Source organism: Triturus cristatus, chromosome 4_2, assembly GCF_964204655.1.
Source record: "Triturus cristatus chromosome 4_2, aTriCri1.1, whole genome shotgun sequence".
Taxonomy (NCBI): domain Eukaryota; kingdom Metazoa; phylum Chordata; class Amphibia; order Caudata; family Salamandridae; genus Triturus; species Triturus cristatus.
This window is the reverse complement of record NC_140586.1, coordinates 565,585,654-565,610,424: the sequence shown is the minus strand read 5'-3', so window position 1 is coordinate 565,610,424 and position 24,771 is coordinate 565,585,654. Positions and strand designations below refer to the sequence as shown.

Sequence of the window (24,771 nt, the reverse complement as noted above, 5' to 3'; positions counted from 1 at the left end):
TTATTACATGTTTACAATCTCTCTCATCTGCCAGCCAGTTAGGTGGTTCTAATCGCGCCGACCAGGCTGGGCTTAGTAGTGCTCCAATTGGCTCCAGCACCGCGACGTCATTCACAACATTGTCCTGAATCAACTAGGTGGGCAGCGCGAGTGGGCGGAAGTTTGTAAGTTTAGCTAAATGGTAGATGCAGACAGCCTCTAGATAAGAAAATTATGTCAGGGTATGTGTTCCAACTATGATGTACAATGAATGACGTCACCACCAGAGTGAATTATTCACCCAAATTGAGGCTTGTATTCCTCAAATAAAAACTCTTCTTCTTGAGTCAAAAGAATATCTGGAAGGAATGGGGAGGATTAATCTACCCATTCGTATAGTGACAGAAATGTAACATTACTTGTCTGGAAAACAGATTCCTGGTCTTACCTGAACTCAATCAGTGACCAGCGTGGTCCTTATTATCATAATTGTAGAAGACGGGGAATTAAATAAATTATCCCTTGGTCCAAAGGCGTGTGACTTTTTGTAAAGAAATACGTGGTTTTAGGAGCATGTTTAAGAGCATATATTCAATTAAATGTCTTAAACAGAATGGCTGTTCTTTTGTTCACCGGCGCTGAGATATTCTTTTGACTCAAGAAGAAGAGTTTTTATTTGAGGAATTCAAGCCTCAATTTGGGTGAGTAATTCACTCTGGTGGTGACGTCATTCGTTGTACATTATAGTTGGAACACATACCCTGATATGATTTTCTTATCTACAGGCTGTCTACATCTACCATTTAGCCTTGAAAAAGACCCACCTTGACATCTATGAATTAGGCTGTCTTCAGGGTCGAAACGTTGGCGTTATGTATTGGTTCAGCAATATCGAGTCTCCTGGTTTTGAATAATGAGCATTCTTGCTGGTCGCCAGAGACACCGATTATTTTTGTTCTGACCTCTATTGTTGTCAATTTATTGTGAATACTTGTACATATTTTATCTGCACCTGTACATAATGCATTCACCACAGTCACTGAGCACTTATTTCACTTGACTATATGTCACTGTTTATTTTTGACAGCCTGAGAAATTTAACTAAATAAATATTATGATTGAATTTGACATAAAAGAAAAGCTTTGAATGTGTTCCTTTTGGATGTTTATATCAAGTGTATAATGGTTTGAAGAAATCAGCTTGTACCCGACGGAACCACTGTAGTTTTGTTGTGAGGTTCCATTCAGGACCTGAGAGAGCACGGCCACTCATGTCTGTGCTCATGATGGTGCATGAGTGTCGTGCACAGCAGACCCCCGTGCAGTGCTCCATTCATGGCATGAGAGCACATCCCCTCTCCTGGTGTCTGTGCTTGAGGTGTGTCAGTGCCGTGCAATACACACCCATATATTGGGGCTCCATTCAAGGCCTGCGGGCCTGATAGAGCATGACTTCTGACCTGCAAAGAGCCGCTGGATGCAGGACTGTGGTTCAGACTGGTGGCACTTTAACCCCTTCAGCGCGGCGCGGATTTCCGCGCTGTGCTGAAGGTTCGGTGCGCGGGCAGGGCCATGACGGAGCGGTTCCGTCATGCGCACAGCGCAACCGACGCGCATGACGGAACCGCTCCGTCATGCACATCGAAAGGGTTATTGCAACGTGAAACACCAGTCAGTATGCTCTACAGACGAGACAAGTATTCATTCACTCAGAATAAGGGAAATGACAAATGTCCTGATCCATTTTGCATCTTTCAGACCCGGTACCTGGTTCCGTGGATGCTACCCCTTAATTATTGGTTTTGAAAAAAGTGACCTTTAACCCAGGACATGACCTCACTTGGATCTCACTGGGGGTATTTCTGACATCTGTGGTGACACTTGTGTGTTGTGCAGCAGTCATTTTACCCCACTACTAATGTTTGTACCTCTAGGGAATATTATATACTGTGTGCATCTCTTCTTGTACATCTCTTGTGATAATAAATGTTTAATACGAGGAGCCTTAACTTCCTCAGGCCTCGTTCACGCTTATAAACATTCTAAAATCAATACAAAATAAAATCCTTCCCTGGGGAGACTGCTGCTACCTTTCCCTGGTGAACCCATGTAGTGCGTTGGAGGGAGCTGCTCAATCATGCCGTGCTGTGACTGCGGCAGCCGTAATCCGAGAGTTAGCTCACTGCTGAGATCCATGCTGGGACCTCTCATACCCTGTTACAGACTCGGCCTGAGTCCAAAGATGGGAGTAATTTATATTTATATGTTTCCCTCATCTTCATTGCTTAATTTTGCTCGAGAGACGTGTCACTTATATCATTTGAAATGTCACTCATAGCATTCTGAAACCTTGGCAGCTATGGGACCGGCTTTCTAGGGTCCTCCTGTTCTTTGTACCCTGTTGAGAGGTGACGTCACCTCATGTCGTAATGACTGTAACGAAGACGAGATGGACTCAAGGTAATGAAGATTACTGAGAAGTAACCAGGGCATTCACATTGCTTTCTATCACAGGCTGCAACCTCTTAGCACTCAAAAAAGCTGTCACTCTTTCCCACTGCAACAACTAGTAAGTCTGTGCCCTATGGCTACAGAGACATCGGCTGTGATCACATTAACCAATAGAGGTTTCATAATGTAATAGTTTATTTCTCACTGATTAGTTTACCTTGCATTTATCATTTAAGGTGAATGTTATTTTATATGAAGATAACAGACCAAGAAAAGTTACCGCATATTTTCTCTTTTTAGCCACGCCTTTAATCCCGCCCCCATGGCCAGTGCCCCTATTGCTCTCAGGACCACAATTCCCATACGTTTTTAAATGCACTTCAACCCCAATTTTTTTTCATTTTCTTTTCCCACTTTTATGTAGCGCGATTTCCACCCGAAGGCATGGGGGTGCTTTTAAATGAGCACCAGTTAAAGATTCTGGTGCATTTTTCTTAGCTCTATAGCCTAGTCTACAGTTTCCGAATAATTCTCCTTTGTAGTCGAAGAAAAACCCCCAGTGACGGGGGACTCTAGTGTCCACTGCACCGCCAACTTCTGACTCAGTTTGAACGCACACGGACGAGAAACTGCTCTTTAACCTTGTACTCCACCCTTCTGAGCTCTCTCTGCTGAATGAATAAAGGAACAGGAGTCCTGGGCCCATTCATTATTCCGGCCAATAAACGCCTGCTTAGTGAAACCAAGAGCTCTTTCTACCCTCTCGATTGGCTCGACCGAAAGACGCAGATTTGTATCTCTTAAGGTGGGTCGGTTCTCGCGCATGCGCAGTGACTGTACGACGAGCTTGTGGACTGACTCTTGGGAATGTAAACTGGCAACTGTCTGCTCTGCCGTTTGGGAAGCGGCAGGGTGAGCGCCAGGAGAGACGTTACGTCACCAAACAGGGTGTTTTGTGTGTGTAGGATCGCGATCCCGGTAGGGAGACTCTAAGTAACGTCACAAGAGAGTACGTGCACGGCCCCAGTGAGTTGTTGGAATCTTTAATGCACAGAACTGTCCCGTGTATCCCGCCGGAAGTACTTGCAAGCGGTACAGGTCACCCGAGCGTTACTTTTTGAAGCGGACTGTTTGCTCTGCTGCTGTGCGAAGGTAAGTGTAGATGTGAGTCAGGTGCTGGGTCTTTCATGGGCACAGGTTCACCGGGGCATGGTACGCCGGCAGCTGGCAACACTCGTGTAGCACTATGTATTTCGGAGGGTCAATCGATGTCACTCGCTAAATCTACAAACGTTAACGGAGGCAGGCAAAAGAGCAGTTGTTCCCACTTCGATTCACCTGCTCAAGATACCGGCGATTTCAGACCCTTTGTACAGCAGAAATTCCCTGCCCCACCACCACTGACCGGCCACTCTGCATCCCATGGCTCCTAACGAGGTTTTGAAGTGGGAGTATTTAATTGTTTAATGTAAACAATAACACCTCGGTCGTGAGGTGAGCGTTTCTAAAGGGGCCGGGGAAGTGAGCATGAAATAAACAATTCATTTTTAAGAGACAGTTTATATACAAGCTTTTTGTAGTTTTAAATTTGGAAAAATGAAAAGATGTAAGTTACCTTTTTAGTCACTTTTTGAGGCAGGCAGCAACCACAGTAGATTGAGTACTTTCCAACTGCCATTAACAGTTTTGTCATTGATTTTATTTTTGTGATTTTATATAGTGTGGACTGGACCTGGAGGCATCAGAGCGCTTTATAAGAAAACAGTCCCCAAACAGTTATATGAGTACAATAGAGATACAACCTAGGAAGGATTAAAAGCATCTACGTGGGTTATAGGCGGTATGCGACTACAGTTCCAAACACTCCATGCAGGAGTACACTTGGGATACAGTAATGGAAGGCATATATTTTAGAGCTGAGGCTGTTCCAAAATCTTGTGGCGGTTCCAGAAAATGACTGGTACATTTATTTATCCATCTCGGTTGAAGGTGGGGGGCTCCAGGAGAAGGGATTGAGCATTTCTTATGATCAGTTTTACGCACACAGATTTCCAGTTAGGTATGCAGGTAAAGGAGCGTGGAGGACCTTGGGTATGGTGCAGACGGATTTACATTGGGCTCTTGCCTCTACTGTAGGGACACCAGGATAGGAGCGATGTCAAATTTCTTGTGACCAGTTACAAAACGGGCTACATCATGCAGACAACTGCTCCGAGTGAGCCTAAGTGCACTTTGTGTATGCCTGAGAGGAGTACGTTCCTATGCGCTAAAACAGCAGATTTTGGGTCCTGTTCTGAGATGAGCGGCCTGAATCTCTCTCACGCCCCACTCCCACCTTCCAGAGCATCTTTAGTTGGAACCAGGTGCAGTGATATGAGGTTGAATCGGCTATCAATAGTGAAGCAGAATGACTTGGCATTGTAAAAAAAATTGAGGGCTGGTACGCCAAAGCAGGAAGGAATTACATCCTATCTTGCACAGGTAGATTAGCTTTCTTCGGAGACACATGAAGGAATTCAGTTTTTGGAGGGTTTTGTTTAAGGCGATAATTTGGAATCCATGACTGAATTCCTATCAAAGTGCTGGATATGAGGGTGATATTGTCCTGGGGTGCAACCTTCAAGTAGATCTGGGTGTCAGCGTACAGGTGAAATAGGATCCCGAGTTCTGAAGGGTCACACAGGCGGTACAAGTTAGAGATTAAATAGGGTTGGAGAGAAGATCAAGCTTGGGGGTACCCCTTGTTGCAGTCTAACTTGCTTCACGACCGAGATTACATTTTCACTACTTGATAGCGATTTGTCAGATAGATGAACCAGTTAAGGACTGCACCTTCAATTCCCATTGGATTCCACAGGGTGTTTATCAGAGTATGATGGTTGACTGTACCAAATGCATTGTGGAAATAAGGGTGAACAGGAAGACCTACATATCCAGTGTCAAAGATGCAGCGGGCGCCATCCATAATCTGCAGAATTGCAGTCTTGGTGCTGTGACCCTGTCTGAAGCCAGATTGGAGAGTTTCAAGGAGGTTGTTTGTGTGGATGTTAGATGGCAATTGTGACGCTACAAAGTTTTCAGTCACCTTACCTAACAACAGAAGAGTGGAGACTGTCACCTTACCTGACAACGGAAGGGGAGACTGGGTGGAAGGTATTGCGATCAACAGGGTCTAATGATTGTTTATTCTAAAGAAAAGGTTTGGCAAACTTTTAGACAGTCTGGGGACTTAGCCTGTTTGAGGGAAGAGATTAACTGAGCTATATCAACAGGGAATGCTTGGTGGGACTTGTGCTAACCCTTGTTCTCTAGGAACTCAAGAGCCCACCCCCCCTTCAAGAGGGGCTGGCATTATTTGCTGCCAAGTCCCACCCTTCAACCCAAAAAACAAAAATATATCATAAAAAAAGAATGCGAGCGTAAAGCAATGGTGGAGTGGGTAGAGAAGCACACAAGGGAAATGTCAACTGAATTTGGGGTGTGTTTTTTGTAGGGGAGAGAAGCTTACAAGGAAGATAGTTGAAAAACACAACCCTCATGGAGTGCTTAAGCAAAAAGTAAATAGTAGTTCCATAAAAGAGATAACAGGAAGGATAGCAGCCAGCCAGTCAAAGAGATGGTAAGAAGGCTATGTTTTAGGGGAAGGACAAACACAAGAACACAACACAAGAATGACAAGATGGTATAAGGAAAGCCATAGAAAAAGAAGCAAGCAATTGAGTGACAAGCCAACCTACGATAAGCAATTGGCAGGCTGTAGTTGCTGGGATACAGTAATGGAAAAATTGAAGGAATATATTTCCCTATATGCTCGCATTATTTGTTTTGCACTCAGACAACCTTGCGCTGTCTGGTAGGACTGCCCTTGACAATCTGGGGTGCCTGGTCACTATATCCTGTGCCCAATGTTCTGATATCCTGGTTGCGTCGACTGCTGCATCATGCCACCTCTCCAGTCTGCTGAGGTTCCCTGTCCATGCAGGAGTGACTACTCCTTACCAGAGTGCTGCCACACATGTATGACCTTGAGTCTCGTGCAACACATCTCCTTTCCCACATGCTGCGCCCCTTGCACTTCCCTGCCAGAATGCAAAAAGCCTTGCCTTGTGTCTTGCTAGACTTGTGCAACGTTTTTCCTCCTTCCTGACCAGTCTGCTGCAACCTTTGTCCCCTTTCCTAATCATACCCACTTGCGTTCTTTAGATCTCCCTCAAGAGTACAGCTCTGTAACATTTTGTGTCCTATCCCAAACCAATGATGATGGCCATGACCAACCTGTTGCTTCCATTCGCTGAGGTTACTCCCCAAAGAGCAGCGTTGGAGTGCCATTGAGAGGGAAGCCTTTGCTGTGGTTTGGTCCATGAAGAAGTTGAGGTCATACTTTTTTGGCTCGCACTTCCTTGTTCAAACCGACCACAGGCCTCTCGGATAGCTAATGCAAATTAAAGGTGAAAACCCTAAATAGTTGAGGTGGTCCATCTCCCTACAGTATATGGACTCTATCGTAGAACACTGACCTGGGACTGACCATTCCAATGCAGATGACCTTTCCAGGTTTTTCCACTTAGATGACGAAGACTCCCTTGGGAAAGGTTAGTCTCATTCCCTTTCATTTGGGAGGGGGTTATGTAGGCCTGGCCATTTTTGACAGGGTCACAAACCCCCCTCCCACACACATTTTGCCTGGTATATGATGTGATTTCGACTGGAAGTGCACAGGGTTCTAGCTTGCCAGTTCCCCAGGGCAAGATCTCTTTCCCAAAACTGTCATTGTTTTCCCCATTTGGCAAAACCTTTAGTACCTTCTGTAAGTCCCCAGTAAATGGTGCCCCTCATAACTAGGGCCTGAGGCACTAAAGAGGGTTTCCCATTCTAAGCTTGCAGCCTATTTTCGACCAGACCGAGCCTTATAGGGTAACTTTGGGCACCCGACTCTAGAAAGCACCTTTGCACGCAGCCGCCCTGTGCTGCCAGAGGAGACCTGTAAGTGCTGCCTTGGACCATGCCATACTAACCTTAAGTCCACGAGATTGGATTCGTAAGTCGCTGTACTGTACCTGAATGCCGTACTTGTTTTTCCTCCCATTGGCTAACATTGCAACTTTTGAAAAAAATCAATGTCGACTTTTTAAATGCAAAAGTATTTCCCTTGAAAAATGTACTCACCTGATCTTATTGATTCTGGTGCCTAAAGATGTGTTATTTTTATAAATTGGTGTGGATCTCCATATTGAATCGTGTGCATCATTTGTTGATTATTGTGTGTATTTCAAGGTGTCTAACCCTCCTCTGCGATGGGCCTAAGGCTTTTCACCCACACTAGCCCCTAAAAGAGCCCCTGTCTGCTAGTAAGGGAATACCTGGACTTTTTGCACGGTATACCTCCTTTTTGGTGTACCATATAAAGAGTCGGCATCCTACAATGTGCCTTTAAGTAATTCGTTCAGTTGTCAGTTTTAGCACCATTTCCTGTCAAACACCCATTTTAGAAGTATACATTGCTGACATTGTATACACAATGTTGATGCATTGAATTGCTCTTATAGGGGGAAGTACTGCCCAGATAACATTTTTATTCACATGTAATACAGTAAAGATTGTTTTATTGCCAAATAAGTTTATTAATACTTGACGTTTAAATTAGAGAACAATTTGAACAAATATGAGCCACTTGTGAATGTTGAGTACTCCTGCGTGATGGAGATTTGAATTGTGAATGGATATGTTAAAGTTACTTTGAGGTAGTGCTGTTTTATATTGTAATTCATATACAACTGGTTTACATGGTTGAATGTGATGGAAAGTTGTGTTCAGTCTTGTGAGATCCTTGTGTAGAATCATTCGTGTATGGGTGGGTGTGCAGAAGGAAGTGGGCGATTGGTTGGCCATTGCTTGCCTGGATAAAGTGTTCTCTCTTCTGCAATCTGGTTAGTAGTTTTGCTGCAATCACTTGTGCAAGTGAGCTTTAGAGAGCTTCCCCAGCGTGTTCTGTTTAAGAAAGCCAAATATAAGTGGTATTTTGACATTTTTGTATTTTGGGGTGGACGGAGTGAGTGCTGTTAAGTCTGGGCTGTATAGGGTGTGTTCGCATTCTGTTCAATGCATTTGTTTGGATGTTGGTGTGTGGCCTGACATGGTGGTAAGTTCTGTTCTAAGCACAGCGATGGGCAACTATGTGGCATAGCTGTACCATGTTGGATGTACACAGAGTGGTCCTTTTAAAATCGTCTGTTGGAAGTTTGCGCCTCTGTTGCCACCTGTGCTATAACATTCATTACTGTTGGGTGGGATGGCATCAGCATTGTTACATGCTTTCAGTCATCTAAAGAGTACCTGCGGTAAGAGAGGCAACAGATCAAAGTGCTTTGTGTGCTTACCCATAAGAGCTTGGCACATGAAGTCCAGCTATCAAGACCATAACATTCCTACTGGCTGTATAACCTATTTAGGTCTCGCCTGGCGTAAGACTGCGCAGTCTCGCTGATGAGATTTAATGTTTTAGGGTAGATTTCTCTAGTGGGCTTTAAGCCCTGCCCCTCGTTTCCATTGGCTGGCGTCACCGTTTATGCTAAACGGTGGCCAGCCATTGGAAAAGAGCGTCTAGTGACTTACACTTTTCTCTTTTAGAGCCGTCCCTGTTGGACTGGCTGCCCCGACTTACTGCTGGCGTAAAAGTTTTTTTTTATCTTTATGGGGCCAAACACATGGCCCCATAAAGATAAGAAACCAGTCATGCGAGACAGTCCAACTGGGACGGCTCGCGAGCCAGTCCAACGGGGCGGCTCTAAAAGAGTGAAGCAGTGAAGTTGTGTTTGCCCGTTTGTCGCTCGATGGAGTGAAGTCGTGTTTGCTCGTGCCTGTTTGTCGCTGGACATGGAGAGTCAGGTAGTTTCTCGATGGAGTTGAACTGCTTGTATCTGACAGAGTAAGGCTGTCTCTGTTTCTGGGAGGAGGCGAGCGGTACCTGTCTGGTGCTGGGTGGAGGGGAGCTGCTTGTATCTGACAGAGTGAGGCGGTCTCTGATTCAGAGAGGAGGTGCGCGGTACCTGTTTGTTTTTGGGTGGAGGGAAGCGGTACCGGTCTGTTGCTGGGTGGAGGGGAGCTGCTGCTGTAGCTCTGGTCGTTGCTGTCCGAGTCTTGTGGCATGGTTCTCAAAGGAGCTGTTACGTTTCAATGGCTGGAAAAACGGAAATGTAAGCGCCATTTTAGTACGGTCACATTCCCAGATCTACGCAGCAGTCCCTTTTTTGTTTTAATGACAGGTGCCTGTGGCAAAGCCGGCAAACGAAAGCAGAGGACGGTACGGAGCGCCTAGTGGCCCAGAAAGGTTTGAGGGTGTTTACTTTCCCTCGCCGGTACCAAAGTCAATGTGCCGGTGCCCACACTTCGCGCTTCTTGCCACGGACCCAAGTGCCGGGCTGCCTGACTGCAGCGGTGTCTCTGTCCGCAGCGCTCCGACCACGTCTCTTTCAGCAGGCAGTCTCTGTCCCCGCTCTGCCAGTGGTCGTCTAATTACCCCCCGCCTCCTTCTACCTCCCTCTGACTCTGTCTTTCTGTCCTCTTACTCTGCCTGTGGTTCTCAACTGCCCCTCTTTCTCTGCCCTGCGCTCTTACTCTCGCCGCTCTCTCTGCCCTCTCACTCTCCCAGCTCTGTCTCTGGGCTGACTGCCCCTCTCCCTCCTCCTACCCCTCTCTGACTCTTCCCCGCAGTTCTCTCTGCCTCCCAGGCTCTCTCTATCTGCCGTCGATATCTCACTTTGTTTCGGTGACATCTTTCGCTATGCTTGGGGACCGCTGTGGTTTCTGGTAAAGCGGCGCAGAGAACCATGAAACTGGAAGTCATGTGGGTTGGAAACTTTCCGCACTGAAAGAAAACAAGCATTGAAAATGCAATAGGCCTCGCCTTTTATTAAGTTAAAGCCATTTGCTTTGCTATATAATACCATTAGCAAAGCAAATGGCTTTAACTTAATAAAAGGCGAGGCCTATTGCATTTTCAATGCTTGTTAAGGGAGATGTAAGCCCAAGTGAGTGACTGTTCGGCAGTTGGAAGAAATAACAGTTGGAGCAGCAGTCATGAGCAGAATTTAACCTACCGATGTACGTCTATGGCAAAGGAGCCAGATAAATATTGGGAGAGCAACCAAAGGTGGCAGAACCTCCACAACTCTTGAAAGGCTCTGATCTTTCTCCTCCTTACCGTGAAATAAAAGAGGCCAAACTCATAGCAGGAATTCTCACCCTAGGCAGCGCTTATCCTCCCAGTACCGCACCGTCTCTTTTTGGGTGCGCTGTAACCAGGTCGTGGCTAAAATCCTATCAAGACGGGCACTAATATCTTGCTAATGTGAGGCACGAAGCACTTGGTAAGCTGCTGTCCTTAACAAACAAGAATGGTCCACGTTGCCCTAATTTCATCACTATTCTAGGCAAGCTGATTTCCGTATTTTAGATTCCCGGGACCCTTGCTGTTTCTTGTTTCAGGTGGTATCTTCCTGCCTACCATTTCCTCCTAGGCAATTATACTGTCATTGTTAGTTGGAAAAAAAACACTTTCATAACTGCCATGAAGTACATTTTCCCAGATTCCATTGATATGGATAGGACACTAGTGTGACATTTGTTCCTGTCTTAGCCCAGCTGTACCTAAAGCACTTTCCATCCAGGCAACAGTAGGCAAATAATGCAACATACTTGTGATTTTTTTTGTCACACAAAATTACGTCAACAGACTGGCTGGAGGCAGAAAGGTACCGCAGCGCATGTTTTGGTTGGGAGAGAGGAACTTTTTGCCACTTTAGCTTTTGCTTGTTTGTGGTGGAGGGGGTAAAATTGCAGTAGCCTCCCTGATTTTAGGACACTTGCTGACACTTTCCATTGCCGTATCTTCATCCACAGCATGTTTTTAATCAGTGCTATTTTAAGTATGAAGACCCTGCTCAACTCTGCCAGCTAGTAGACTTAATCAGCTATAACGTTGGCTTAGGATATTCTGTGTGCTTGATTACAGTAGTTTGGTAATGTACTTTACATTTGAGTAAATGAAGAACTTATTTTAAAGAAATAGGTTTGACTTGACCTTCATACTGCTTCTGTGCTTGAGTACTATAACGTTTTGTGTCCACAGACTTTCACCATCTCCTAGATTGTCATGTTGTTTGCATTTATGTTGTGCTATCATTGTTATGGCGCTGTAGCACATTCTTTCTGGGCATCTCTTACAGTGGCACAGGGAAGCCTTTCAATCAATTGCATCTGTTTGTTGGAGTTTGGTTTTGTGAGCGTTGTAGAGAGTTTGTTCATTGATCAGTTTAGAATGGATTGGTGCAGGTTAGTATGAAGTTAAGTTGTGTTCTATCTAGGTAGATCATTGTAGTGTCTTAAGCACATTGGTAAGGGCCAAAATAATTTCCTGCTTTTTTCTGTAGACTAATTGGTCCATTGCTTAGCCAGAGTAGAGTGTTCTATATGTGGTAATTATGATGTGATGTGTGCATCAGGGTGTAGTGTTTTAAATGTAATTCTGTCTGAGAGTTCTAAGATATATATATGGGTGTGTTGTTGATTTGGTACCACTTTGCCTCCTATATGGTGCTGGTGCTACATTATGTACATGATGACATCAGATGGTCTGGCTAGCATGATCTATTTGAGAAAGGCAGATTGTAAGTATGATTTGAATGGTACACATAGTGAGTAATTTTGGAAGGAGGTGGTGAGTTCTGTTGCGTGCAGCAAAAGTCAAACTAATTTAATTTAAATGGCTAAATTTTCTCTACTGATTCTAAGCCAAAAGAGGCAACATTTTCTGCTGGATGTAGGCGCAGGTGTTCGTGTGTACTTATTGGGAGTTCTCTTTCATTGGGATCTGATAGGGTAGCCTGTAAAACATGAGTAACCTACCCCCATTCAATACAGTGTCCAAAACACAATTCCACAATTAGTATCTGCTAAAAGGGTCTCTGCCGATGATCTACGGTTCTCAGAAACTATTGTTTCAGCTCGTTGTGGTAATGTTCTGATTTGATTATTGTAATGGCTGCTACATTCATCTTTATCACCTCTTTTAAAGCTGCACTGTTTCAAACTATGCAGCTTACCTGTTGTCTGAAAGAACAGCATCACATCACCCTGGTTTTGACATCCCTCCACTGTACAACAGTTAAGGAAACTGGCTAGAGGACACTTTTCTTCATACATACAATGTTACATGACTATTAGATTAACTATTTTACAAAATGATTTCCTTTACTACCTGAACAGAAGGCTGAGTTCCACCAATCGGAGTCTATTACCATGCTACAGTGTTGATGCAATAGATATTGTGGCCAAACTCTTCCAGTCTGCAGGTCTTGTCTGTGGCATTCCTATCACTACATCTTAGACTCAAAAATGACATGCTCCAATTCAGATCTTTAAAGACCCACATTGATCTGCCTTTCATATAACCATCATCTTTCCTGCAGCGCTCCAGCTTGGTCTTTAGTGCTCCCCATTCATATTCCCAAGACTGGCCTTCCCTTCACTGCTGTCTGTAAAATATTGTCATCTTGCGAGGGTTACCTTCTGAAACTCATCCTCTCTGTTATTGGAGTATTCGTTTCACACCTCATTGGGTTTCTGCAATGAACCTTTCTGCAACCCGCTTCTCGTGTACATACCCATTCCCAAAAGCATTAAGGCTACCTCAAGGTGGTTTTTAGCGCTTTACAAAAATCTTAAAATTAAATAAATCTGGTTATAGCCCATAAAATAGTAATTAGTATTTTCAGGTTTAAATAGGCCACATTCAATATTAGAATATGTACCTATCGAGCTGCTTATTAGTACTGTACATTCATGTCACCAGTCATTACATTCGTTCCAGTGTTCAATTTTGGCTACAGAAAATTAAGTCAATAGTTGTAGAAAATTAGGCTTTCATATGGCTTTGTGTGACCTATCTATTTTCAGATATATTGTTCTGAAAAAATCCTGTGTTTTCCAGAATAAGTTGACTCCTAATTAGAATCCTATGTGCCCAATTTCCTTCTAAGTAAAGATCAGTTCGAATTCTCGTTAAGGGGTGCTTGTACTCAGTAATTATATTAAAAAGATGTTCATATGTTCTGTAGCTTTTTTCCACAGTTCTGTGAATCCTAATGCCCTGAAATTAATCTGCTGAGACCTACTTTCCAACTCTGTAATTAAAGACTCTGTATTTATTTTCCCACATTCTTTTCTGATGTCATCAAGAACATATCTACCTATTGTTCTTTCTGTATAAAAATACATATACAGGTTAGAAATAATACATTATTACATTGGTAATGATCGTATATTAGGAAGATAATTTGCAGTGTATGTTTTTGCTTGAAAGGTAGGTGGCTGCCTTAGTATATGAGGCACACTCTTAGGAGTGATGCACCTTGCACTAATCCAGGCAACCCTTATGGTGATTTTACTGGTCCTTGATAACCATAGAAAACTTTCAAAGTGGTAGCTGTGCAGAGAAGCCTTCAAGCGTATCTTGAAGAAGTGTAAAGCAGCTTGTTTTACAACATTTAATCAACAGTGTAGATTAGATGAAAAAGCACCAGACAGTGTATATAAAAATAAGTCTATTTATTATGCAACACAATCATAAACACATTTGTATACCTCCTACCCGGGGATATCAACAATAAACACAAGAATACTTCAAAACAATCAGGTGAGTAGCACAAATATATACACTGGTCTCCAGGGGGAGACCAAACCATATACTACGAAAGTAGAATGCGAACTGCAAGGAAGAACGGAACTTGGACCAGATGACTCGGAGGAGCTGGGGGACCAAGGAACAACCCTGGTTAGTACCCAGAAACCCCACAGAGGCTGTGTGCAGAATGGAAACACAGCTGCATGCCTAATGAAAGTTTATGGAGAAGTTGCGGTTGCAGTTTTAAAGAACAAGGACCCTTCCCAGAGGACCCCGATGAAACCCTTTAGAGGACGAAAGGTTTTAGAGCCACCCAACCATGGATACCCCAGTAATCTGGTTACCTGACCCAGGGAAGCTAGGTGCATAGGGGTGAAGTGATGTCGGAACCTGCCGTAGATGACAATTGAAGACTTTGGAGAAAAGGCCTCTGGAGAAATTCGGGAAGATATCCGGTGAAATCCAAGGGTGGGTTCTTGATGAGGAGAACTTGCAAGCACAGGGCACAGAGTCTATGCCATTCGGAGGTGACCAGAAGGCACAGAAGCACAATGCCCACCGATGCCAGGAGGTTCAGGAGTGAAGACTATGACCTTGCAGCTGTGAGGACCAGGCAATGCTGATGAAGACCAGGAGCCGTGCACAAGCTGTCCCACGTCTGATGTTGGTGTCTAGGTGGTCGTTGTCTGGCGGGAGTGCCAACAAGCCTTGGTAGCCGCAACTGGCGTGGAAAGCGAAAAGAGGCATACGTTGGGACCAGCAAGGTCCAAGGGTCTTACCAAGTGCAGGAGAGTCAGGGTAGGCCCTGAGCAAGCAGGGGAGCCCACTGAAGCAAAGGAAGACCATCAAGAGGACCCACAAACCGAAAGTACAGGAGCCGCAAGAGGTCCTTGGGCAGCTCAACAAAGATGGGGGTCCACGGTGTAAGGGATGCAGTGAGTGCACTGATCTTCAAGGGATGAGGTGCTGGAGGCTGGAGCTTCTTGTAGCCCGAAGATCTCTGAAGTGCAGAGCTAACAAGCCTTGGCTACTGCAATTCAACTAATTGCAAAGGGTTTGGTCACAGCGACTCAGACGAGGGATACTGTCTTCCAAATTGCAGGGAAGACAGGTTAGGCCTCTAGGGAGCTGCAGCATCACCACCAGTGTTGCTGGGCCTTGGGAAATCCGTACGATGACAGGAGAAGCTGACTGGTCAACTTTGTTGCAATGCCTGCAGATGCGGTGGAGTGACTCCTTCACTTCAAGGGAGATTTCTTCAGATGTCCTTGATGCACATAGGTCTTCCGGAGAACCTGGATGAAGTGCAGACATGTACGAGGCAGAAGACTTGAAGAACAGCTAGACCAGGAGCAGCAGGAGTCTTCCCTGCTGCACTCCGTTCCAGTCAAAGTCCAAGTGTCCAGACGGTCGAATAGTGTCTTGGTTTCAGAGGTGACTCTTGTTCTACGATGAATCTGAGGACCCACCCACAGGGAGCCCTTAAGTACCCTAGGAAAAGGGTTGGAACGACTCGCGGGTGCTTTCCCAGAGGAGGGACTGGACAAAGGGATGGATACTCCCCTTTCCTTTGTCCAATTTCGCGCCAGGGTGAGAACAAAGGGGTCCTGAAATGGCTCAAACCAGAGTATGCAAGGAGGGCACCAAATGGGCTCTTCAATGCAGTTTGGTGGTGCTGGAAAGCGCCCCCACCCCAGCCTAATACACTAAGCCCTGTGGCAGGAAACCTATTGTTATATCTTCCCATGCTGGAGCTCATCTCTGCAGCAGGAGGTCAGAATCGTGTCTGTGGTTTGGCAGCAGCACTAGCTTGCTGGCAGACCCTGAAAGGATGGTTGCAATGAGGATTCATACACTACTTACAACCTGCTTGTCTTATTCATGATCCCCTTCAGCTGTAGGAAAATAAAGTTAATAGACTAGTGCGCAGAGTCGGGAGAGAATGTGAGAAGGAGGGAGAAAGATTTGAGCTTGTTGTTATTGTTTAATAATTTGCTAGATCTGGTCCTGTCCCTTATAAGTTGTACACCCACCCACTTTAATTTCCTCTTGCAAGATTCAAGCAGGTGTGTATACAAATATTGCCATCTGGTCTATTGCCCTCAAGACTTTTCATTTAAACACTACTATCCTATGTAAACAGATCCCCCACACCCTTGCTTCTCAGACGTTCAAGATTTTTCACCTGTGCCCACCTATTTATCCACAAACCCCACTTGTCTGCACTGCAGGTCAGTCTTTCAGAGAATCTGCCCCATCTCTGGAACTCAGTAGCACCCTTCACCTTCTATCTTTGAGTGGCATTCGACCTTCAGTAAACGTCTGAGCATTAATCTCCAAAATAAATCCCCCTTGACACACTAAGGAACTAATCATTACCGTAGACACCCTAAACTGTCTTTTGATGAGTACCATGCCTTGTACTGCTCCAGTCATGAAATCGACCTTCTAATCGCCCGATCTCCCTCTTACACACTCTTTTTGTTGTTTCACTTTATAATTGTTTTGAATGGTTTTAGAATATAATAGTACAGGAGAGGCAATCGTGGTTTAAGCAATGGTGTGCAGATTTGCTCTATCGCAAATAATGAGTAGGTAGTATTTGTGACAACCACATAATCGTACTATGTGTATGAGAAAGCAATATGTTATAATATGCTATTTCTCCTAAAAGAGAGAGAAAAGGGCTAATTCCCTTTTAACTTTTTCGAAATTCGAGCAAGTATCTGATTGAAAGACTCGATATGCTAATCATGTGGTAGGAGTCCAAAATTTGCATTGGATTAAGAGGTGATATTTTGGATTTGATTACGTGCTTCCATATATAATTCTTTACGGGACTGTTGGAGGGTGGAGAGTTAATCTGTTACAGGATTCTTCCTACTTTTTGTGTAGCACTGTTATCCATCTTATTAGTATTTAAGGGTTTATATATTTGTGATGCCATGTGTCCCAGTGGGGTGAGGCGTCTGGTTATATTGATTAGGTCAGGCATTTGAGGGCTCCTTATTTTATTATGGCCACTTTAATTGTAAAGAGTTTATAAAACTCTATGTTTAATAAGTTATGTTTTTGTTGAATCGTTATGAAGGACATGGGGTTATCCGGGGTGCCTAGATCACTCTTACTCACTCTTAACTTCAGTTGCAAAAGAGCAAAATCGCTGGTGCTCCGGCTCTTCCTGCTGTCAGTGCCGTGTTAGTTTCGATGCCAAGAGGTATCGCCAAATGACTAACTTGTTTTGTCCTAGTTGAAACTATGCAAAAGCACCAACAAAGTTTTTTGAATAGTGCTATTTTAAAAAAAAAAAAGAAATCTAAAATGGGAAACCTCTATCTGGGTTTCACTTAAAGCATTGCCTCACACAAGTGCAATTACTAAGTTTTATCAACTTAAAAATGTGAATTGCGTAAGAAAATTTAAATCGTAATAGTCTTATTATTTCTACACTAGTGTAATGTCCTTTTTCTTACTGCCCATATCTGAACACAATGGGAAGGCAATGGTATCCGTTAAGTATATGTATTCTGCAACGTATCCTGCAATCTGTCAGCTGTTGGCGGAAAGAAACCTCAAATCTCAACTATTGAAATATGAAAAAGGTGCATTGAAGAAATATTTTCTTAAAATGAGTAATGGCATACAAGATGGCGAAGTCCAGCAGGAACCTTTAGTCAGAAAGACGAAACCAAGGTGAGTCGTCGCAGTAAGTAATCAAAACACCAGCAATACACCTCTTCATGCGGGATGATCAGTCGGTCCTGTCCACATGTGAAGGGTGGTCAGTGGTACATTTGGAAACCAGTAAGCTCTGTAAACGATACATGTGAAATCAAGTGTAACGGTGGAAACCACATTCTTTGTTTGACTGTCTTTATTTTAGATATCAAATAAACCATTCATAGAAAGGGCCATGTTACCCAGCCAATAGCCAAGTTTAAAATAGTAGAACACTTGAAACACCCAGTGGATAAACCGTGAGGCCGTGTTACTACGCTCATTTCTAATGCTGTTGTAATGTGCTTTGGCAGTGCGCAATTAAAGGGGTCATCCGGTGATGGTTGCCACAGATCTTCAAAGGAGCTTTCTCGGATATCTGTTGTTGGTGATTATCAGTGACGCAGGAGTGGGTAAAGACGAGTGTCTTTGTTTCACTCAAAACTGGATGGCCCCTTTAAAGCGTAAGTTTACTTTGTTACCTCTGGCCGCTGCGACACACTCTACCGCCTCCCTACCTCTGTCCCTGGGGAGGCGGCGCTATCAGCTGATCTGCCCCGGCTTGGCTTTCACAGCTTAAGTAAAGGTTGCTATGCACGTTGAAACCCAGACCTGAAGCAACGCATCTTGTGTTCCCTTACAGAACGGCAAGTGCAGGAGCTGCAGGCCGGCCGGCGCGCGGGACACTCCTGAGCCGTGCCCCACTGTGACCTTCTTTACCTATTAAAGAAAGACGAGTGCTGTCGCTGGGAGCTTTGGAGGTATTAACTCGAGCTCACTAATAAACTAACTTGGACGATGTTGAGAAAACAGTCCTCCGCATTCGCACTCATCTGACTCGCAGTTTTAGTGTTTTCTCTGCTGATAATGCACCTCGATGGAGCAAAGTGATGTTTTGGTGAGCATGCGTGAAGACCATGGCTTTCACGTTCGCTACAGGTAAGATATCTTTTGCAGTTTAGCACTGCCTTTTCTACTGCTTGCATTACAGTTGTGCTTAGCATGAGGACCGGCTATTCTTTTAAACGTGCTGTTGTGTGCATGGATGAGCAGATTGGGGGGCTTGGAGTAGAGCATGGGTCAGGATACTGCCTATAGTTACAGCTATGTACCTGTGCATTGTGTTAGGGATCATGAAAATATCAATTATTTAGGTGGCTGAACAATGGACTGGGTTTTTTTTCCTTCCGTGTGGAGATACTGGTGTGAAATAAAGTCACAACAGGTTTTGTTGCAGAGCCTTCTCAGTTACGTATTAGTCACTGATGGTAATGGGTCCTCTTCCATAATTATCCTCTGCTTGCCATTGTGTGCGGCATATGAGAGTAGAGTGCCCTGAGCTCAGGGCTTTTGTTAAGCAGACCACTTGAAGGTCATTTGTTCCCTCTGTTATTTTAAGGGGCGAGTTTACTTGAAATAACTTTTCACTAAGCAGGCTGCCTGGTTGCATTTTCTCTGAATATTCTTTGGTAGAAATGTCTGCATGTTCTCCAGATCCCAAAGCACTTCGTTGCTCATTTGTAATGAACATGTAGAGGCATACATGTTAGATAGTTTTAACTATAGGACAGATAGTTGAAGCATATTAAACTGCGAATACTCCTCAACATCCACCATGTTTCCATATCCATCCTCATGTCTAGGATTGCACAGTATGTGTGAGGGCATTATGTGCCAGCTACACTTTGTTATTCACATACAATTTGTTTTACATCTGTCTACAGGGAGAGTTGGCCCTCAGAGCCCCCCTCTTCTACAAGCAGGCCCTCACTGCTCATGAAAGCCTATTAGGCTCTTCATTAGTTAATTGCTTCGTTTCCTTCTAAATGGATTGTGCATTGCATCCACAAAAAAGGTCATATCAGGGTGTGCGTGGAATGACTGCAGTGCAGTAGACATTTTGAGTTCGTTCGTGTGCATGACATTAACATGATCCGTGCATAGAACTGAAACCAATTTGACTGTAAACATAAATACTTACATAGAATATATATAATTTTCAGTGGGTGGGGGGAGATGGGCTGTTACATGGCAGAAAGTAGTGTGCTCTATAAACCAGAACACAAAGTCTTGGTTTGCGAGGAAGAGCGTGGGTTCTATCTCATGACTCATTATCTGATCGATGTCAGAGTCTCGTCACCTCCACTGTTACTAAAGGATAACAATCCAGATGCTGTTGAGCATCTATTGTCTGTTTTGGCCCCCTTTGGCTAAAACGGAAGAAGTCACATGTATCATTGATCTATGTGTTTAGAATTAGATGGCATGGAAGCTCCGATTTGCACTGTACATAGTCTTTTTTTTGTATTATACCTTTTTCTTTTTACCTATTGTCAGTTTACCAAGATCTTATAGTGGGCTTAAAGCGTGCCCATTGCTAACCATTGGTTGTCTTTATGGTCAATTACCTTGTCCGTCTTGTGTTTATCCCTGCCCTAGAGCATAGCCTCTTTACTTTTTACCCCTCCACTGCTTGGCTTCAGAAGCTCACTTTTTTTCTTTCTACTTTAGCACTCCATAAGAGTGCATGTGTTATCCAGCTGTCTCCCTTGAGTGCTTCTCTTTCTCCCCCCTCTTCATGTTGTGCTCTCTCATATGTCTTATTTCCTTTTCTTGCACTGTTCTCCGTGTCTTGCTCCACCTTTCAGATAATACAGAATCTCCCACACGTGGCTCAAACACGGCGAGGCAAAACATAAAACACAACACCTAGAAAAGGGTTTTATTTTACAAAATACAAAGACACTCTTTTTAGAATAAGGCTTGTTTTTTTATTTTTTATTTATGCAATGCTCTCTAACAGAAAGGATTTCCCAGATGCCAAAATAACCCACATTGAAAAATATATATATATATATTCACTGAAAAAACCATAGGTTTCACACATGTTATAGTTAGCTGGACATTTTACTGATAAAAAACCAATGAAATTCCCCCGTTATAGTTACTGTAGGCAACTATAACTCACGCGACCGCAATCCTCTGCTGATGCTAATACTGTATTTAGACACTTATTTGCCCATATCTTCTTCCATTAAATTTTAGCTATACATATATTACAAATATTTTTTTTTCATAAAGACACATATGTCATCAGCAGAGGATTACGGTCGCGTGAGTTATAGTTGCCTACAGTAACTATAACGGGGGAATTTCATTGGTTTTTTATCAGTAAAATGTCCAGCTAACTATAACATGTGTGAAACCTATGGTTTTTTCAGTGAATTAGCAAGGTTTTTTAAATGCTATTTCCTAACTATAACGTGTGTGAAACCTATGGTTTTTTCAGTGAATTTGTACGGTTTTTTAAATGCTAAGTTACTTTACGCCATTTGTGGCGTGCGCACCCACTTAACGCAGTTCGTTCCGTGCACGGTTTTTATCAACTTTAATAAGCCCTGTACATTTGGTGGCCTTCGGCCACCAAAAGCACAGGGGGTGAGGTCAATGTGGATAGTGTTTTTTTTATTTCGATTTTATAATTTCATGTTGCCAAAATTACGTTTTTTTTCTCTATTAATAAGCCCTGCACATTTGGTGGCCTGCGGCCACCAAAAGCACAGGGGGTGGGGTAAGTGTGGATAGTGTTTTTTTTATTTTTATTTTTTTACCGTAAGCGTACGGTAAGCTTACGGTAAGCGTACGGTAAGCGTACGGTAAGCGTACCCCGCGAAATTGCCGAAAAAAAAATAAAACCGTTTTTGCTCTTGGGGGATGTTTGGGGACTCCCTCAACATGACTATGTGGGAGGGAGTTGTCAAAACAGCCCCGTAACATGTTTTTGGCCATCATGTTTGATAAACAACACTCAGTGCGAGAGACAAAATGGCGGACGCCGCTTCCTGGTTTCGGCCGATTCGAATGTTTACTAAGATCTAAGAGCCAATCAGAATCGCGCTCGCGCACGCCACCGTAAGCTTACGGTAAGCGTACGGTAAGCGTACGGTAAGCGTACCGTAAGCGGGCTCAGATATATATATTGATTTAAAGGCTATTTTCTCAGAATCTACTGAACAGATTTACACCAAACCTACAAACGGCACTTCCTTGACCTAGGGACTACCTCTCTGCCAAATTTCTAGTAATTCTGTTCAGCCGTTCGGGCTGTAGCTCGTTCTAAAGGTCCTATGGAAAAATGCATGGGAAAAACGCGTTTTCCCCCCGAGACTTTCAGGGTAGGAGCGGAGCGTAGCGCCCCACCTATTTTGAGAAATTCGCGAGGATTCGTCGACCGGCGCCAAAGTTATTCAAAATAGAATGTTGAGGTTTTCCTATGGAAACGTGGTCCTAACTATAACTACCTACTGGCGACCGCCAGTAGGTAATTATCTACTGGCGGTCGCCAGTAGATAGTTATAGTTAGGACCGTGTTTCCATAGGAAATCTCAAAATTCTATTTTGAATAACTTTGGCGCCGGTTGACGAATCCTCGCGAAATTTTAAAAACTAATGGGGCGCTCCGTTCAGCTCCTACCCTGAAAGTCTCGGGGTGATTCGTCAAGCGGGGGCCGAGAAAAAAGGGGGGTCCCAAAACGCGTTTTCCCCATGCATTTTTCCATAGGACCTTTCGTCGCAGCTACAGCCCGAACGGTTGAACAGAATTACTTGAAATTTGGCAGAGAGGTAGCCATAAGGTCAAGGAAGTGCCTTTTGCAGGTCTGGTGTAAATCTGTTCAGTATTTCCGGAGAAAATAGCATTTAAACGCATATATATATCTATACGCGTGCAGGGTGCGCGCACCGTGCGAGCACCCTAACGTGCGCGAGCGTAATTCTGATTGGTGGTTACATGTTAGTCAACGTTCGAATCGGTCGAAATCAGGAAGTGTCGGCCGCCATTTTGTTTGTTTTCAGTGCGAGAGTGAAAAAGGAAGGTGGCAAACGTGAAAAGGGGGCAGGGTAGAGAGTTCCTGCCCCCTAGCCTTTGTCAGGGGGTCCCTGAAGGACCCCGAAGGCAAATTTTTTTTTTATTTTTTTTTAAAAATCGCGGGGGTGAAAACCAAAAAACAAAAACAAATTTTAATAAGTAGTTTATTGTAAAATAAATATATAAAAAAAAATAATACATACATAACTTAGCATTTAAAAAACCTTGCAAATTCACTGAAAAAACCATAGGTTTCACACACGTTATAGTTAGGAATTAGCATTTAAAAAACCTTGCAAATTCACTTAAAAAAATCATAGGTTTCACACATGTTATAGTTAGGTGGATATTTCACTCGTGAAAAACCAATGAAATTCCCCCGTTATAGTTACTTCAGATAACTATAACTCGCGCGACCGCTACTCTATCACAAGGATGATGTCATCAGTGATGTCAAGAGTGATGCCACGGACCATGTCATGAGTGATGTAATATGTGACGTCATGAGCACAGGATTGCGGGGGCGCGAGTTATAGTTATCTGAAGTAACTATAACGGGGGAATTTCATTGGTTTTTCACGAGTGAAATATCCACCTAACTATAACATGTGTGTGAATATATATATATATATATATATATATATATATATATATATATATATATATATATATATATATATTCACTGAAAAAACCATAGGTTTCACACATGTTATAGTTAGCTGGACATTTTACTGATAAAAAACCAATGAAATTCCCCCGTTATAGTTACTGTAGGCAACTATAACTCACGCGACCGCAATCCTCTGCTGATGCTAATACTGTATTTAGACACTTATTTGCCCATATCTTCTTCCATTAAATTTTAGCTATACATATATTACAAATATTTTTTTTTCATAAAGACACATATGTCATCGGCAGAGGATTACGGTCGCGTGAGTTATAGTTGCCTACAGTAACTATAACGGGGGAATTTCATTGGTTTTTTATCAGTAAAATGTCCAGCTAACTATAACATGTGTGAAACCTATGGTTTTTTCAGTGAATTAGCAAGGTTTTTTAAATGCTATTTCCTAACTATAACGTGTGTGAAACCTATGGTTTTTTCAGTGAATTTGTACGGTTTTTTAAATGCTAAGTTACTTTACGCCATTTGTGGCGTGCGCGCCCACTTAACGCAGTTCGTTCCGTGCACGGTTTTTATCAACTTTAATAAGCCCTGTACATTTGGTGGCCTTTGGCCACCAAAAGCACAGGGGGTGAGGTCAATGTGGATAGTGTTTTTTTTATTTCGATTTTATAATTTCATGTTGCCAAAATTACGTTTTTTTTCTCTATTAATAAGCCCTGCACATTTGGTGGCCTGCGGCCACCAAAAGCACAGGGGGTGGGGTAAGTGTGGATAGTGTTTTTTTTATTTTTATTTTTTTACCGTAAGCGTACGGTAAGCTTACGGTAAGCGTACGGTAAGCGTACGGTAAGCGTACCCCGCGAAATTGCCGAAAAAAAAATAAAACCGTTTTTGCTCTTGGGGGATGTTTGGGGACTCCCTCAACATGACTATGTGGGAGGGAGTTGTCAAAACAGCCCCGTAACATGTTTTTGGCCATCATGTTTGATAAACAACACTCAGTGCGAGAGACAAAATGGCGGACGCCGCTTCCTGGTTTCGGCCGATTCGAATGTTTACTAAGATCTAAGAGCCAATCAGAATCGCGCACGCCACCGTAAGCTTACGGTAAGCGTACGGTAAGCGTACGGTAAGCGTACCGTAAGCGGGCTCAGATATATATATTGATTTAAAGGCTATTTTCTCAGAATCTACTGAACAGATTTACACCAAACCTACAAAAGGCACTTCCTTGACCTAGGGACTACCTCTCTGCCAAATTTCTAGTAATTCTGTTCAGCCGTTCGGGCTGTAGCTCGTTCTAAAGGTCCTATGGAAAAATGCATGGGAAAAACGCGTTTTGGGACCCCCCTTTTATCTCAGCCCCCGCTTGACGAATCCCCCCGAGACTTTCAGGGTAGGAGCGGAGCGTAGCGCCCCACCTATTTTGAGTAATTCGCGAGGAT

The 24,771-nt window shown here is 43.6% G+C and overlaps 1 protein-coding gene across 2 annotated transcripts in view; it reads left to right on the top strand.

Moving 5' to 3' along the window:
* Positions 1-3,253: 3,253 nt before the first annotated feature.
* Positions 3,254-24,771, top strand: part of GPSM2 (G protein signaling modulator 2) — a 362,291-nt gene continuing 340,773 nt past the window's right edge. The window contains exons 1-2 of one of the 2 annotated variants that reach the window (XM_085602218.1): positions 3,254-3,582; positions 18,471-18,766. In XM_085602218.1, coding sequence (XP_085458344.1) covers positions 18,705-18,766 — 62 coding nt within the window. In that variant the 5' untranslated portion in view covers positions 3,254-3,582; positions 18,471-18,704. The remainder of the gene's footprint in view (positions 3,583-18,470; positions 18,767-24,771) is intronic. The other variant, XM_085602219.1, reaches the window with a different exon arrangement.